Genomic DNA, 16589 nt, shown 5'->3' with positions numbered 1-16589 from the left:
TGTGTAAGAAAATGAAAACTTAGCGTAATAACCATGTGCACTGCAGCCTCTCAAGTCGTTACGATGTTTAACCTACTAACCCGAGCTGAAACTCTCGTCAATGAAACGGTTTCCTCGCGCATGAGACGGCAAAACTATTACACGAGTACGAGCAAAACAGAAGGTCAGAAGTTGCGTGCGAATAAGACGGAGCGTGATAAATAAGTCAGCCGCTGGGGCAGAAGTAAAAACCGAGGTCGTGCCTCGTGGTGAAAGTTGGCGTGAAAACGACACAAAGATGGGGAAGCTGTCCGCAGTTGCGTCCGCCGGAATGCTGGTAGTTTACGTGCTGCGATTTCACGCGGCGAGGAAGAAACCGCGGAAAATTGACCGCGTCGAAAGTGCGGCTACGACGTCGACATCCGTGGCAGCAGCAGCAGAAGGAGCCGCGCCGACAGCAACAATGCGAGCCCCGGCACTTGGTCAAGCCGCTAGGTCAGGCTGGGTCAGACGCGCGCGTCACTGGCCTCCTTGAGGCAAAGGCGTTACATTATAAAACGCTGCCGGCCACCGCTAGTCGGCGCAGTCGAAGCCATCACTCAGTTCTAGTCTCCACACACCCCGAGGATTTCCATAGGAGCACCAGCATCGCCCGGCGTCAGTTCCACGGCGGCAGCCTTTCGCTTTGAGGAGACTCGTCGTCGCAAAAGTTTACTGCCGGCCACACAGCAGGTCCAACTGCGGCTATGCTTGCTCAGGTGGGTGTACCACATTTCACGCCGATTGTGTATTCCTGGAAGTAACTGTAATCATTCAGTTCTTCGTAGTGTTCGTGCGAAAAAGAATGAAGGGATTCAGAGCATGTACCATCAGCTCACCACTCATACAGTAATAGTCCCAATACTAGGTTCTGTCGGTAGCCGCTTCAGTGATGCCTGTTTCAAGCGAAGTATTAGGTGTGGGTTCTGGTGGTAGCTACGAAATTCCCGGTATATATGGTGAAACATAGCCTTGGATTATTGTTCTAAGTAACCGGAAATATAGTTTGTGAGAAGCACCGATGTGGCGATGCATTTAGTTGATATTGCTGTAGCACTTAGGCAGGAGGATCACTACAGTGCCTCAATATTGACTCGTGGGGCCACTATGCGCTGTATTTGCCTGTTTTGTTATTGTTGAGTTGTATCATAAGTTGGTAACCATCTGATTGCATTTACGCCGTTGAGTGAGCTTGCCTCAACGACCCAAGCTCAATCCCGTAATCACAGCAGCTATAAACTTCCTATGGTTGCTAAAGAAATCTCAAATGTTTGTTCATCATCGGCACCGCTAATACTAATACGCCTATGGTCAACCTAAGTCAACCTAATATTTCTGCGATCAGGTGTTTTAACAACCAAGGTGTAAGATCGTGTAGGATCCCGAGCGCCAGCACCTGGCTACAAAAGCTGATTTAATTTTGGCGGCCCCAATCAGTGTCACAAAAACGGAGCATACCGAAGAATACCAAAATATTCATTCACAGATGTATGCCAATCTCACAACTGATACATCAAAGACAGCTAAGCTTCTGTGTTTCTCTTTCTTCTCTTTCTTGCTGGCTAACGGCCCTGCTCGAATGAAGCAGCAGTGGCTGCGTTGCTCTCATGGCTGGTAGTCATAAGTGATGGAAGTGACAGCACCCACGCAGGCTTCCGTGCAACGACAAGTTGCCATCGTTCACCGCTGCCGCTGTAAATATTCTTAGCTGACTTCCAGGATGGAGCCGTTATCAAACGACGACAAAGGCGAAAAAACGAATTAGCGGATAAGAAAAAAGAATAAATGAAAGAAAACGCGGCATATAAATTACTTGTTATTTGAATGAGATACGTTCTAGGGTAAATATTATTTTGTAATAATGGATCATTACGTTTGAAAGCAAATTCAAGGCACCGACACAAGTTGCGTTGCATTTACAAATGACATCGACCACGCCGTCGCATCTCACCGGACCCCTTAGCGCATGTCACCGAACCCCCTTAGTGTAAAAATCAGAGGCGGTGGTAAAGGCATGGTTGAGAAACCTCAGCTCGGCAAAGATGATGCGAATTATATAGGCGAAGAGACATCGTCACAAGGTGTACAAAGAAAGGAATATGAAGTAGACGAAAGCTAAAAAACTTAATTCCCGTGCCACTCAAGCCATACTATAGTCGCCGAGGCAACTGGTTCTTCTTCAAGTTTCTTATTTTTGATCGCTATTACTGTTTCCCGCACGTGTGTTCGCCGTTTCCGCGCACATTTATGCTGAGCAATATAAGCGGATATGAGAGTTAAGTCCTCAGTATATTATGAAAGAATACGCCTGGATTGAGTGCTTGTGGGGGCCGAAGCCGGTTATATATGCTTGCGATATTTTTACCAAATTTCGCACGAAAATATTTATTCCAATTATTGCTTTTCAGGCGCATTTATCAAGTGGTGTAAAAGACATGAAGTGAGCGCATACCATTTCTTTCGCATGTGCAAACATTTGTTGTCACTCACAAAAGCTGTTTCTTTAAGATGTTGTGGAGCCTACGTGCTTTAATTTTAACATTGTGAGTATACGCACTTAGGTTTCAGCGACTTTAACATCATTTTTCTGCGTCGCAGTAAAGGAATTATATTTCGCTGAAACATTTTCCACTAACCTAAATGCTGTTATATTTCAGAGAACGAGATGGTGCACAAGAACCTGCGATAACGATGATAAACCCAAGTGCAAATAATTTCGTAACGTCACGTGTGCAGGCTTTCTTGATCTCATTCGTCCCTGTGGCCCTGGCTGGCGGTCAGTTCGGCTTCGGTGGCGGGTTCAACAGTGGAGCGTTTGGGCCATCATTCGCTGCCGCCACACAGTCATTCGCCCGGCAGGAGCAGTACGGAGTGAGTAACGATGTTCTCGCGCTCTTCACGCAATACTTTCCGTCTTTGTAATAATGTGCAAATGTAATCTATACATGACAACCTCTCTATAATGTCCCAAGTTAAAAAAAAGACAGCTGTCATTCGATGGGAATAATGTCAAGTGAATCTTGCATCAGTCGACGGGAATAATATCAAGTGAATATTTTTGAGAGCCTTACAGAGAAACCTCCCGTAATGTTTTCATTCCTAGACAAACCACTAATTATTTATTTGCTGTTCTGATTGTCAAGATGTCGTTTAAAAGGTTGTGGATAAGTGTGAGACAGGCGAAAATGAGGAGCTTCCAAGACGGTACGCAAAGCATGTTTATTTTTTCAGGTATGTGGAGAAAGCCCGTGAAATAAGAAAAATACCATTTGCACCCATGCGCTCAAAATGACGGCGTCCTCAAGCAGTCTCACTGGGAAAGCGAGATATTCATCTCAGGCTCGCCGTTCAGGGTATCGCACTTGCGTGAAGTTAATACTCTGTAATGGAGGGGATCGGTTAGCGCGTTGTGGAGAGAATGCGACGCTGTTATCGCCGCCGCTTGGCCAACTAACAGGTGAACAGCTTACTGGCCCAGTGAGGGTGTCTGATGGCTCTCCCATCCCGTGTGCATGGGCGCACTACAACAGAGTTTAATTCATATTTTGCGGACTATCTCTGTTTGCGAGGAAACCTAAATACGCCATGTGTACTTTGTTACAAACACTTCATTTTTACTTCTCCAGCGACTATATACAACCCCATACTGAAAATTAAAACAACTGAAAAGTTACCTAATTGCTTTGATTGATACGAGAGCATCGAATTACCGACTGAGCGAGAAAGCCGGTGTCTGTCGTCTGGATCAGCGAAAGGCAAGATGAATTCCCAGTGGCTGCGCCTCTGTTATCCGCGCGTTCCTTGTCTGCGTGAGCTCTCACCTGCGTTCCATGCGCGCCTCGCAAAGGCCAAATCAAAACGCGCCAAGCGCCTCAACGAGCTCGCTTGCCAGCGAGGAGGTAATAACCCGAAGTACCGCTCAGCGGCGTTCAATTGGTCATTGTTGCTTTCGCATTCACAACACATAAGAAGCGCTTACGGGTCCTCGGGCGTTTCTTCATATAATCGCAGAGGCCAAAAATAACTGGCAGTTTCTCAGCAACGCTGGAAACGTTGTATCTTGGTCTTACTTGCTCATAATATACGGTGTGTTAAAGAAGGTGCATGATAGGTAGGACACCTTAGGCATAGCACCTGAACATACCTGGTATTAAAACACACATACGCACACAAAAATGCACTTACGCACACAAACGGGCGTCGTATGTGCTACTTATTGTAGCTTAAAACATTGATTATTTCGAGCCGTTCCGTGGCTTTCAAAACAATCAGACACTGCGCAAGGTGCTCTATATAATAAGATACGTATTCCCTTTGCCGCGAAGGACGACAGTTCAGCTTGATGTAAATCGTTATCGAAATTACATTGTAAATTGAAGCAGCCGTCTTTGCTACGAATCTTTATCTCTTTTTATCTTTCAACAGGTGTCCCATTCATACTACTTGTAGAGAAAGTCACTCAGTCAACCATTTGTTCGGCCGGTACCACAATAACAACTGTATTATTGGAATATAGGATATACACTCTGTACTGAAGGCAGCGGGCACGGTGTTGGTGAAAGTATAGAAAAACGCGTGGAGAGCTTGATCGCCCAAATCGCCATAGCTCCAACTCACATGTTCAGGCTTACTACTGCACAGCTACATCAAGTGCTGCGAGGCAACTACTCCCATTGTATTTGGTGGTGGTGCTGGCTTTTTCTTCAACATCTTGGACCTCCGTAGCTGTACTCTACCACCAGCTGATGCAGTGGTTGATCCGGGACCGTCCCAGGCTTCTGCTGCCGTATCCACAACCACGATCTGCCCTGACGTCATCCGGCAACGCGATCCTGCGATATTTAATGGAAGAGACGACCTCGACGTGGAGGATAGGCTCGCCTAATATCGCCGTGTAAGCGCCCATAATAAGTGTGACGACCACGCCAAAATCGATAATGTGATCTTTCACGTCACGGACGTGGCATTTCTGTGGTTCAGAAATCATTAGTCAGATCTTACAACCTAGTCAACCTTCACGACAGCTTGACAAAGGTATTCGGCCATTCCGCCATTCCGTGGCTTTGCGCTGAGCAGCGGTTGCGTAGCTGAACTCAAAGCAAGGACTACAATTTTACAAGCTACATTAAAGACGTGCTCTCGCTCTGCAAGAACGTCAACACATCTATGGATGAAGCACACAAGTTAAAGTACGTCATAAAAGATATCTACGATCATGAATTACAGATGCTCGTCGCCAAATTTCACATGCGCTTGCCGACGTAATTAAGCTCCGCCAGTGGTATGCCGAGCTGCGCAAGCAGCGTTCTACCCGCCTGGCCCTTCTACAATTCTACTCAACCGGCGGCCTGCTTCGGAGTCGACAACTGTTTCCCGAGCGGCTGCATGTGCCGAAGAATGCCGCCAGCTCGCTCATTCATTCACATTCGAGGACCAGTGGCGTCAAAAGCATCGCCACGATACATCTACAACAGCTACATACTTTGCTCCCAGCTGGCTAGTCTAGTTGTAGGCCCCGTCTACTCCTCCGGGCCTCTCCACTAAGCTGCTCACAAAGTACCATGGTCCCTACCGGCTACTGCAACAAACATCTGCGCTTACCTACTTCATTGAGTCCATGGAAGCGTCTCCAAACCAACGTCGTCGAGGCCTGGAAATCGTCCACGTCTCCCGGCTCAAACAGTGCCACGGCCCCCTTATGTTCTGCTGCACCTAGGTCGCCAGGATGACTCCTCTTTCACAATACAGATTGTATGCGCCCACCAATATATCACGCAATCAAAACACGTATACAGCTGCCGTCAAATTTCGCATTAGGGAATATCAAATCATCGGTGAATTTCTTGTAAGCAGTAAAATTGTCACTTAGTCAGTGAAGTTATTTGACAACTTTTCTACTGTTGATGGGCTGTGCACAAGGGCTATCAACAATAGGAAATGCCGTTAGTTCAAGCTACTGTAGAGTGCCAGTGTGTCATGCGTATACTCCTGAATGCATCTCTTTTGAGAATAATGAGTTCACAGGTTCCCGTATGAAATTTCGATACCGCAGCAAAGCTGCATCAGGTGCTGCTAGGTAACCCCCCCCCCCCCCATTGTACCTCCTATTCTCAAAGGACCTTCGGCTCGAGGCTCTCCTTCACCTCGACCAAGTTGAATACAGCGCCGCCCATCGACTGAAGGAGACTCTGCCATCAACTTCCTGAAATCGAGGTAGAGTTCCTGCACTCAAGTGCAGGAACGTTATAGAATGCGCACGATAAACTAAGTTGGGATTTGCTGTGTTGGGGAGTGAACATCATGGTAAACTTTCTATCCATGCACGCAGAACGCCAAAGCAATCTGTACATTTTGTGGAAGTATTGTTATGCAGCACAAACGTGCGACACATGAAATTTTCGCCAGTGTATGGCGCCTATATATGAGATCTAGTAGGCTGTTCGGTTAACATTGGACTGAAACTCTCAATTTACTTTAACACAAATAGTATTCCTGGGCCGCCTTTCAGCACGCATGTACCACGCTCAATATACTTGTTTGCGATGCAGCCACCACAGCCGTACAGCTTCGGCTACGACAACGCTGATGAGTACGGTACAAAGTCCTTCCACAAGGAGCAAGGTGACGCATCGAATACGAAGACGGGCGCCTACGGCTACTCGGACGCGAACGGTATCTACCGCCAGGTGAAGTATATCGCCGACGCCGGCGGATTTCGGGCCAAGATCGACACCAACGAGCCCGGTACCGAGCCCGGAGCCACCGCTGACGCAGTCTACAGTGGGAGGCCGCTTCCTGCTGGTCCGCAATACCGTGTGATCGGTGGTTCTTCCCGCCTGTCGGCTCCCTATACAAGTGCTTCAACTTACGGTTTCGGCTACGGCCGCCAAGGTCCATGGGCCGGCTAATGAGAATGCTTTAATGTAATAGAGAATGGGTACTGCTGAAAGCAGTTAAAGCCTATGAACATTGTTTAGAAATCAATAAATTATTTGTGCTTTCAAGTGGGACTTTTTGTGTGAGTTGATTGTTTTCTTCATAGATTTCTCGAATTTGTAATATACCTAAACTGACATTGCGAAGTGCATCTTTAGGCGCATCGACATTTGCTTTACTTATAATTATCTATTGCATAGCGGTCATAATATTTGGTATAACAATCCAACTGAATAGCTGCAAATGAAATAGGAAACCAAGTCGAGGGCAGCCGAGTGTGAGGTGGCATAACGAGAATTATAATTTGTCAAAAAAGGTGCCGGCTGAAGCAGTTGGAGGTGACAGGAAGACGCCTTACCCCTGTAGTCTACGCTATATAATTACGCTGATAATATTCTGCAATAGCATTAATATAATTAGAGCTATCAATAAGTATATTTTCTTTGTGAAGTAGAGATCAAAATGTTCAAATAGTGAGAAGCAAATAATCATCTTAAGAACTGCCAGAGAGTTAGAAAGAAAAATTTATTGTGATAAAATTTTAAAGGTTGGCCTCAGTGTTCTGAGCTGCTACTTAGCATTGGTGAAGGCAGAATGCAGTAGAGGCAGTGGTGTTGAGGATGCATATTCTGCTGCGTAAACTTAGCAGCAATGTCTCTTCAAAGCCTCAAGCATAGACCACTCTCTTACAAGCATTTGACGAGAACCTTCAGACCATCGCGCCGACATAATCCCGCCAAAGTCCCAATAGAACCTTTTCAGACTGAGGTTAACAGGAAGACTTGAACAATTGTTGTACCAATGAGTTATACATAACGCGGCCAGATGCACGAGACGTGTTCTGTAATCTCCGGTGGCTCTTCCGCCTTGAAGTCCGGACTATCTGCGTGGTCAATGAGGTGCACATATTGGCGAGTAAGCACGGCACCTATTCGCAAGCTCTAGAGCAAGCTTGAAGAACTTATTTTGATCGTGGGCGGCATTTTCACTTGCATGTGAGGGTTGATACCGTGAAAGCGTTGGTGACAATGAGTCGGTAGCACCTAGTATATTCTAGTGTTTTCCTTCAATGGTGCTTTAGTATCTGGTCGAGAAGACGACATGGACACTTGCGTTGCATTATTGGAGGCCTTCCTTTGCACCTTGTCAGGGAGCTCATAACAACAATAGTTGAACTGCTCAGGAATCGACTGAAACACTATACGATGGCCACTTATGAGGGTGAAATTGTGTATTTCTATCACATTTTGAGCAAGCAGAAAGCAGAAGCAGGGTTGTCGTTTAAGGACGTACTGTACCACCTGGAGCGCTGATTTGGTTTCACATGTTATAGTCCATACTTGAGGTGATAACATCGATAACAGCAGACTACTTCACGGATGGCTACATTGTCCGGGGCCATCAATGTAGTTTGGCGGTGAAGACGGAAGCGCTCATTGATGGTAAATTTCACTATTACGAATACCGCTTTTGAATTATTGAGGGACACTGATCCGTCAGTATATATATATATATATATATATATATATATATATATATATATATATATATATATATATATATATATATATATGTTATAATACCGAGACCGATCAACTTGTCCAGCGCTGTTTATTCCGAAAAAGGCAACGCCCCAGCTCACACGCGAAGAAGTAGAAGAACAGGGAAGATGATGGTGGCTATATACAAATGAATACGACGAAGTACGTTAATAGTGCTTACACTAACTGCCCCCCGTCATGGAAGCGGCCAGCCTGGCCGCAGATTGGAGATTATCTAAACGGAGAGTGAAGGGCTTCATCCGCCAGACATGAACAATTTCGGCCTTCCGGCGGCGCCGGTAAGTGACGGAGTGTACAGGGCGGACGAGATAGTTCACTGCAGATGTTGGCTGCACAACGGTGTATGGGCCAATGTAGCGTGGAAGGAACTTCTCACAGAGGCCTGGGGTGCGGGCTGGAGTCCAAAGCAGGACTTAGTCTCCAGGGTGAAAACGCAGGTCATGGCGTTTGTTGTCGCAGTAACGCTTGCGCTCAGCTTGGGTAGCTTCTGTGCTTTGCCGGGCGATTTGACGGCAATGTGGAACTCGGGCAGGACAATCTTCTGCAAGCGACGCGTTAGGCGAAGAAGGTGCGAAAAAGAGTTCTCTGTCGAATATGGTGGAAGGAGATCGTCCATACACAAGGAAGAAAGGGCTGTACCCGGTAGTCCGTTGTATAGCAGTATTATATGCGAATGTCACAAAAGGAAGAATTTTATCCCAGTCAGTGTGGTCAGGACGGATATACATGGAAATCATGTCAGACAGCGTACGGTGGAAGCGCCCAGTAAGGCCATTGGTTTGCGGATGATAAGTGCAAGTAGATTTGTGGACGGTGTTAGTGGCCCGAAGAACTTCCTCGAGAACTAGTGAAATGAACGCGTTGCCACGGTCACTGAGAAGAACGCAAGGAGCCCCGTGGCGCAAGACGATGGCGCGCAAGAAAAAGTCGGCGACCTCAGAAGCGGTGCCGGATCGCAGAGGGGCAGTCTCGGCATATCTTGTTAAATGGTCAACCGAAGTGACAATCCAACGGTGACCGGGGGGTATCAACGGCAAGGGACCATATAAATCAATGCCAACAAATTCAAAAGGTGCGTCCGAGCTAGGGAGAGGTTGTAGTAAACCGGCAGGAGGGGATGTCGAGCATTTGCGGTGCTGACATGACGCACAAGAGGCAATGTATTGGGCCACCGTTGTGGATAGGCCAGGCCAGAAAGAGCGGGTCTTTATGCGGTCGTAAATCTTGTGGAAGCCTAAGTGGCCAGCCGATACGTCGTCGTGAAGTGCCTCTAATACCCGCAAGCGAAGGCAGCAAGGTAGAACTGGGACCGAACGGGTGACCTGTTGGGTGGTAAACGTAGCGGTGTAGCACGCCACCTTGAAGGCGGAATTGTCGAAGTTGGCGTCTTAAGCGGCTGTTGGGTCGCTCGGCGAACCCACTAAGGCGATCCATGAGAGCTCGACAGTAGGAGTCGGCCCGCTGAAGCGAGACCAAATCAGAGCGTGATGAAAGCGTAACTTCTCCAGGGGCGTTATCGAGAGCTGGTGTGAGGCAGGCGTAGCATGGGAGTGACTTGGTGGGGAAGACGACGGCGCGTTACCGGGAGAGAGCGAGAGTGGGCAGCGAGACAATGCGTCTGCATCATGACGACTTTTTCCAGACTTGTACGTTATCGTGAAGTCATATTCCTGCAAGCGGAGTATCCAGCGTCCTAAGCGTCCTGACATGTTTTTCATTGATGACAGCCAACATAGAGCGTGATGGTCGGTGACGATGGTGAAGTGGTGGCCGTAAAGGTATGTGCGAAATTTCTGAATCGACCAAACGACAGCCAGGCACTCTTGCTCAGTAATGGTGTAGTTCCGCTCAGCTGGAGAAAGTGTTCGGCTGGCATATGCTACGACTTGCTCACTAGATCCTGTATTACATTGCAGAAGTACTGCGCCAATACCTTGTGCGCTTGCGTCAGTAAGGAGTGTGGTGGGGGCTCGATTATCGAAGTGGCGAAGCACTTGTGCGGAAATAAAATCCCGTTTAAGCTTGGAAAGCCGACTCGCAGTCGCTAGTCCACGTGAAAAAGGCACCGGTAACCAGTAGCTTGTGTAGAGGAGCTGCTATTGCTGCGAAGTTGCGTATAAATCTACGAAAATATGACGCCAAGCCGAAGAAACTACGTAGATCTTTCTGTTGCTGGGGGCGAGGATACTGGAGAACGGCACTAATCTTTTCGGGGTCAGGCTGGATGCCATCTTTTGAGACGACGTGACCCAATACTTTAGCGTCTTGCTTGCAAATTCGCATTTTTTGTATTGATCTGGAGACCAGCATTCGCAAGGCACTTGAGAACTTCGTCTAATCGATAAAGATGTTGGCTGAAGTCAGACGAAAAGATGACAATATCGTTCAGATAACAGAGGCATGTCTTCCATTTTAGACCACTAATTACGTTGTCTATCATGCGCTCAAATGTGGCAGGAGCATTACAAAGGCCAAAAGGCATCACGTTAAATTCATAAAGGCCATCCGGTGTAGTGAATGCGGTCTTTTTTTTGTCAGTCTCGTTCATCGGAATTTGCCAATATCCTGATCGAAGATCAGGCTGGAGAAATACTCCGTCCCTTGTAGTGTATCCAAAGCGTCGTCAAATCGAGGTATTGGATATACGTCCTCGCGTGTGATCCTATTGAGCGCTCGATAATCGACGCAAAAGCGAACGGAGCCATCTTTTTTCTTTACCAGGACCACGGCAGAAGCCCATGGGCTAGATGAAGGTCGTATTATCTTCCGCGCAAGCATGTCAGCAACCTGTTGTTCAATGACCTTTCATTCGGATGGCGATACACGATAGGGGCGTCGTCGTATTATAGCGGAAGCATCGGTTTCGATGCGGCATGTAGCCGCAGGAGTTTGGCTCAACACAGGGGAACAGCTATCGAAACAGGCTTTATGTTTTGCCAAGACCACCATTATGGCTTCGGACTGCGCGGCTGTTAGGTCAGAACCAAGAAAGGCTGGAGGAGGGAAAGAATCATCCAAACCTGAGGTTGGTGCTGGCGATGAAGAAGGGCAAAGCGTGACTATAATGATAGGTTGAGCGTCGGCGAGGGTTGCCACAGTCATCCCTTTAGGCAGCATCACAGGATCTGGGGTCGTGTTGCAAGCAGACAGAAGGGCGCGGCCGCGTGAAAACCGGACGAGACAGGTGGCAATGAGAATTCCGCGAGAAGTGCAGCGGGAAGAAGGGGCGACTAGGGCGTCTCCGCCGGCGATCTGACTGGATGTTACAGCTACAACGTCTTCGTGACAAGAAAACAACGTCTTCGTGACATGAAAGTGAAGAGTCCGAACAGGTTCAAGCTCTGTATCCGTGATGTGGACAACTTCCTCTATACATGAAATGACGGCTGAAGCAGAATGTAGGAAGTCCCAACCCAGTATAAGTTCATGGATACACGTAGGAAGGATAATAAACTCGATGTGGTGGCGTATGCCGTCGATGAGAACACGAGCAGTACACTATCCATCGGGGTGAATGAATGCATTATTAGCACCACGCAAAATAGGTCCAAGATAAGGCGTATTTACTTTACGGAGCCGGGAACACAGATCACTTCGTTTATTCCAAAAAAGGCAACGCCCCAGCTCACGCGCGAAGAAGTAGAAGAACAGAGAAGATGATCATGGCCATGTAGAAATGAAAACGATGAATACGTTAATATTGCTTACAATACATACATATATATATATATAATTTTTATATGCATAGAGGCGACATAATCTGAAAAAAAATACGGGATAGGGCATATTCTTTACGGCCACATGAGGATACACGTGATGGTTTTAGAAACTTCCGGGATAAAAAAGTACGCCACAGGTCTTGACAAAGTCCATGCTGGCATGCTCGCTACTATGGCCGGTGCATAGCCTGATGTAATGGCGCTCTCACGGTGTAATGGATCGCAAAAAGTACTCTCTGAACGTTATATGTCAATCATCGAAAGCATCTGACGTTCGAGGAGGGCCAACAGTCGAAAATACACTCTTAGAGTTTCGCAGGAGTGGTGAACATATGTGGATCAGACGCGTTCTTCATGAATTATGCCTTTGGTTAAAGCGACACTAAAGGTTAATATTATGTCAACGTTGACTGTTGAAATACCATCCCAGAAACCTCGAACCGCTTGTCTCGTGCGAAGAAGAGACTTATCTTAAGAGAAAATGCGTTCTGAAGCGTTCGCGTACCTCTAGCGCAGTTCAAATCGCCCGCCCTCCGATCGAGGAGTGGTGACGTCACGATATCATAGTGACCTTATGCCATTGGTGAGTAAAACGACCCCCTGCAGACGGCGCTGCAGCTTTTCTGCGAAAAACGCGAACGCGTGGCCAGAAAGAGAGCCAAGACAGAGCCGACAGCAGTGCGAAAGCGGTACTATGGTGGCTAGCGAAGGGAAAGCGCGCGACGATAAGCTGGTTCTTTATTTTATAACCCCAACTTTGACGCTCGTTCCAATGAACGACCCTGACAACGACACATTGGCTCGCGATGCATGGCTCGACTTCAGCCATTTAAGCACCGACGAACATGGCCTGCTGCTGAGGGCTCGCGCTGCCGGCGTCGTTGCGTAATACTACGACGGCAACTGTATGTCATGGCTGTATATTTTCGCACATTTGTAGCTTTTCCTTCGTGAAAACAAAATGCCGCACTCACCACCCCGTTTTCGTCCTGCAGTTTGTGCGCCTCAGAGAATGCAGACAAGACCGATGGAACAGCGCTACGGGAAAGCATTGCTTTGAAAGGCACTCTACACGACTTCATTACGTCGGCGTTGAACACGTAATCCTCTGCATGAAAGTGGAGCGAGTCCACTATGCTATTTTGCGGCTGTTTGCAAACGCGATGTGGCAGAGGCACGGCACTTAACCACTTCGAACGGAGAGGTTCACTCATTGGCGCACAGTGATAAGTAACGTTGCATTCGCCGCTACAACTGCCCTTGGCCAAGTTCGCGGACCGTTCGCCCATCCCACGACATCACATGGTTGTGGCATTCCCGCTGCTTGCTCCTAATGCAAGTTTCGAGAGCCAGCAGATCCAGCGCAGCACGACGCGATAACGAAACAACTGAAACTCCAAAGTGCGCGCGGCGCAGAGTCGAGCGAAAACGAAACCTTTCCACCACCCATACTACTCAAGGGTAACCTCAAAATGTTATTTTTTTTTATAATCGAACAGAAATACACAAGTAGGATTTTGTTCAGTCTTATAACCTAATAAAATTAGCTTTTTAATGCGAGTAGTTGAGTACTAGTGACATAAATTATGATGAGGAGTGCCTTCGTCATCGGGCTACTACAGGAATGTCGCTGGGAGGTCTCAAATCCTGCCATGCATTTACCTCAATATATCAGTTACTAAAGCTATGTTCGCGATTATATTGACGCCTTAGACGTTCTAGAGCATTGCTTTATCACTTTAACTTGACTTCACAGTAACCTTTAGCGTCCCTTTAAGAAGCAGCATGGCAGACCTAGACCTATTCGCGGTGCTTGCGCTTGTAAGCTCTCTAACATATGTAGGCAGGAAAGGCGAATATTTCTAATGATGACTAAGATGTATCGTAGCTAGCTTACAAAAAGTGCCTCATACAATTTGAGCAATGATCACTCTGACGGTCCCCACTTCATTCTTACAACGCATCTAGGAATGTGTACGAAGCTGTCTATCTTAGACATTAGGCCTGTCACATGTTTAGATGAGGACAAGTTTCAGTCAACGATGACACCTAATAAACTGCGATGCAATTCTTATGGTATTCATGTGCCATCTATTGTGATGCGATATTGGTGCATCGCTTTGCGTGTAAGCGCAAGCGCGGCACACTTCGCAGTTGCCAATAGTAGACTTCGTAAGCTCAATTAGAAATGACAGATGCTGCTAGTGGCAGTCATTACTGCTAATTGCAAGAATACTCACCGCAATGACTAGTTGCGAGTTGCAGTCTTGCAGGAAGTTTGATCGTGAAACACCTAAAGCCCATATGCAGATAACGTCAACGTATAGACTTATTCTGACAATAGACAGTTTTAGTCAGACGTACGTAGATGCTTCACGTACGCAAATGTGAAAATCTTACGTACAGCGATGAGCACAGTTAGGGTGAACACGCGAGCGCGTGGCCGACGGCACTGTTAGCGCCGCGTCACGGCAATCGCTGGAAGCATTGCACATACGCAGTATGCGCTCTGCGAAAGAATATTTCCACCGCGCGCACCACGTCACTGGATACGCTCGTTCGTCGTCTGCTAGCCGCATTTTTGTCTGCTGAGCTGACACTTTCAGTACTTGCTGGCCCATCTGGTAGAAAATGTGGTGCGTCAATGAATAAATCAGCATAAGACACTTTGTGTTTCAACTGTTTATTGAACTAAACTGCAAGCTCGCAGTGTAAGTGGAACAGACGTAGTACAGGGAAATAAAATATTAGAATTTCTAGAACCGAGTCACGTCACCACTGACAGCAACGACTGCCGCTGTCCTGGACGGTAGCGAGTCATTAATTGCCTGCACATATTCGTGATTGGCCTTTAGGCTTTCCCACTCGTGGCTGACTGCGGCCCACAACTGGTCTGAAGTCGCCGAATGAAGGGGCTTTCTTGCCAAGGCAGCTTTCAGGCGGCCCCACACGTTTTCAATAATAATAAGGTCCGCCCCTTTCGATGGCCATTCCAGTACGGGTATGTGCTGCTCTGCCTGGAAGTCCTTCACAACCCTGGCCGTGTGGATCGGCGACCGGTCTTGCTGGAAAAGATAGTTGCCGTCGGGGAATAAACTGCTCGCATATGGCAACAGCACATCGTTCAAAATACTGCAGTATTGCTGAGACGATAAGTGCCCACGTATGCGGTGTAATGGTCCTAAACCATATTGCGAAACCGCACCCCACACGCTCACACTTGCTCTCCCGCTGGTAGAGACGCTTTGCACGTTGTCTGGATCGTTCCTGCATGGCGTTGTTAAATAAAGTGAGAAACCCACTCTTTAACGAAAAAGTTTACGTTACCGTGTTCGTGGCTGTCTCCACACAAGCACTCTTTGGTCTTGTCGCGTCGAAAACGCGGACTCGTCCGAAAAGATGACACGTCCCCAGTCTTCGGTTGTCCACGACACGTGTTGCTCAGCGAACTGCCGTCGTGCTTCCCTGTTGGCAGCCGTAAGTAGCGGCTTCCTGTGCTGCGACGTAACTGCGAAGGCCTCAACTACGCAGGCGACGTCGAACAGTAGTGTCCGAAACGTCTAAATCCAACTCCTCGCGAACTGCTGCGGCAGGCAAAAAAGGATTCTCGACAACAGCTGCAATTATGCATGCATCTTCGTCATCTGTGGTAGCCCTAGGACTAGGTGCACGTGGCGCATCCCGAATGCGACCTTCGTTCTTATATGCCTGAATTATTCGGTTCACAGTCTTGAGAGGCCTACCTACTAAAGAGCCGATGTATCGCTGGGAATAACCTTTTAGTGAAAGGTCAATGATAGAGCGTCGTTGATGATCCGGAACTCTGGCCATAATAGCATGTGATGACAGACTGAACGTCTGCGGTAGATGCTCGGTGTTTTATATGCTGCATTTGCATGCGGAACAACTCTGAAGATATTAGTCACGCCCCACATAGCTATGTGCGTTTTTTTTTCAGATTTGTTTTCTTGAAGCACTTTGAATGCCGAACGTATCAGCTCATAAGGCAAAAGTTCCGCTAGCAGACGATGGACGGGCTGCTCCAGTGACGTGATGCGCGCGGTAGAAAGACAGCCTCGCTACACGTGTACTGCGCATGTGCAGTGCTTCCAGTGATTGTCGTGACGCGGCGCCAACAGTGTCGTCGGCCACGCACTCGCGTGTTCACCCTAACTGTGCTCATCGCTGTACCTTACGTGCACGCTATCTGAAACGCTTTTAGCTACACGTACGCGACGCACGCCAAGAAGGACGCCGTAGCTCCATCTATCGCGAAATGTGAACACGGCGGTAGCCAATTCAATCCTGTCGCCGTGCTTCGATGCGAGCCGTCTGCGCGCGCGTGGCCCGCTAT

The 16589-nt window shown here is 47.7% G+C and overlaps 1 protein-coding gene and 1 long non-coding RNA gene across 2 annotated transcripts; one reads left to right on the top strand and one right to left on the bottom strand.

Annotated features, from left to right (window-relative positions):
• The first annotated feature begins 577 nt into the window (after window positions 1-577).
• On the top strand, window positions 578-6984 carry LOC135911999 (cuticle protein 10.9-like). Its single transcript, XM_065444380.2, has 3 exons — window positions 578-737; window positions 2755-2889; window positions 6567-6984. Exons 1-3 carry the CDS (start codon window positions 726-728, stop codon window positions 6924-6926), a joined length of 507 nt encoding a protein of 168 aa, XP_065300452.1. The 5' UTR covers window positions 578-725; the 3' UTR covers window positions 6927-6984.
• Window positions 4505-14606, bottom strand: LOC135912005 (uncharacterized). The gene is made up of 3 exons (XR_010567536.1): window positions 14476-14606; window positions 5620-5730; window positions 4505-4850 (listed from the first exon to the last, which is right to left on the bottom strand). It is a non-coding gene; the product is annotated as an uncharacterized lncRNA (long non-coding RNA).
• Window positions 14607-16589: the final 1983 nt, after the last annotated feature.

Source organism: Dermacentor albipictus, chromosome 1, assembly GCF_038994185.2.
Source record: "Dermacentor albipictus isolate Rhodes 1998 colony chromosome 1, USDA_Dalb.pri_finalv2, whole genome shotgun sequence".
Classification (NCBI taxonomy): Eukaryota; Metazoa; Arthropoda; class Arachnida; order Ixodida; family Ixodidae; genus Dermacentor; species Dermacentor albipictus.
Note: the sequence above shows the minus strand (reverse complement) of the source record. Positions and strands in the feature narration are given on the sequence as shown.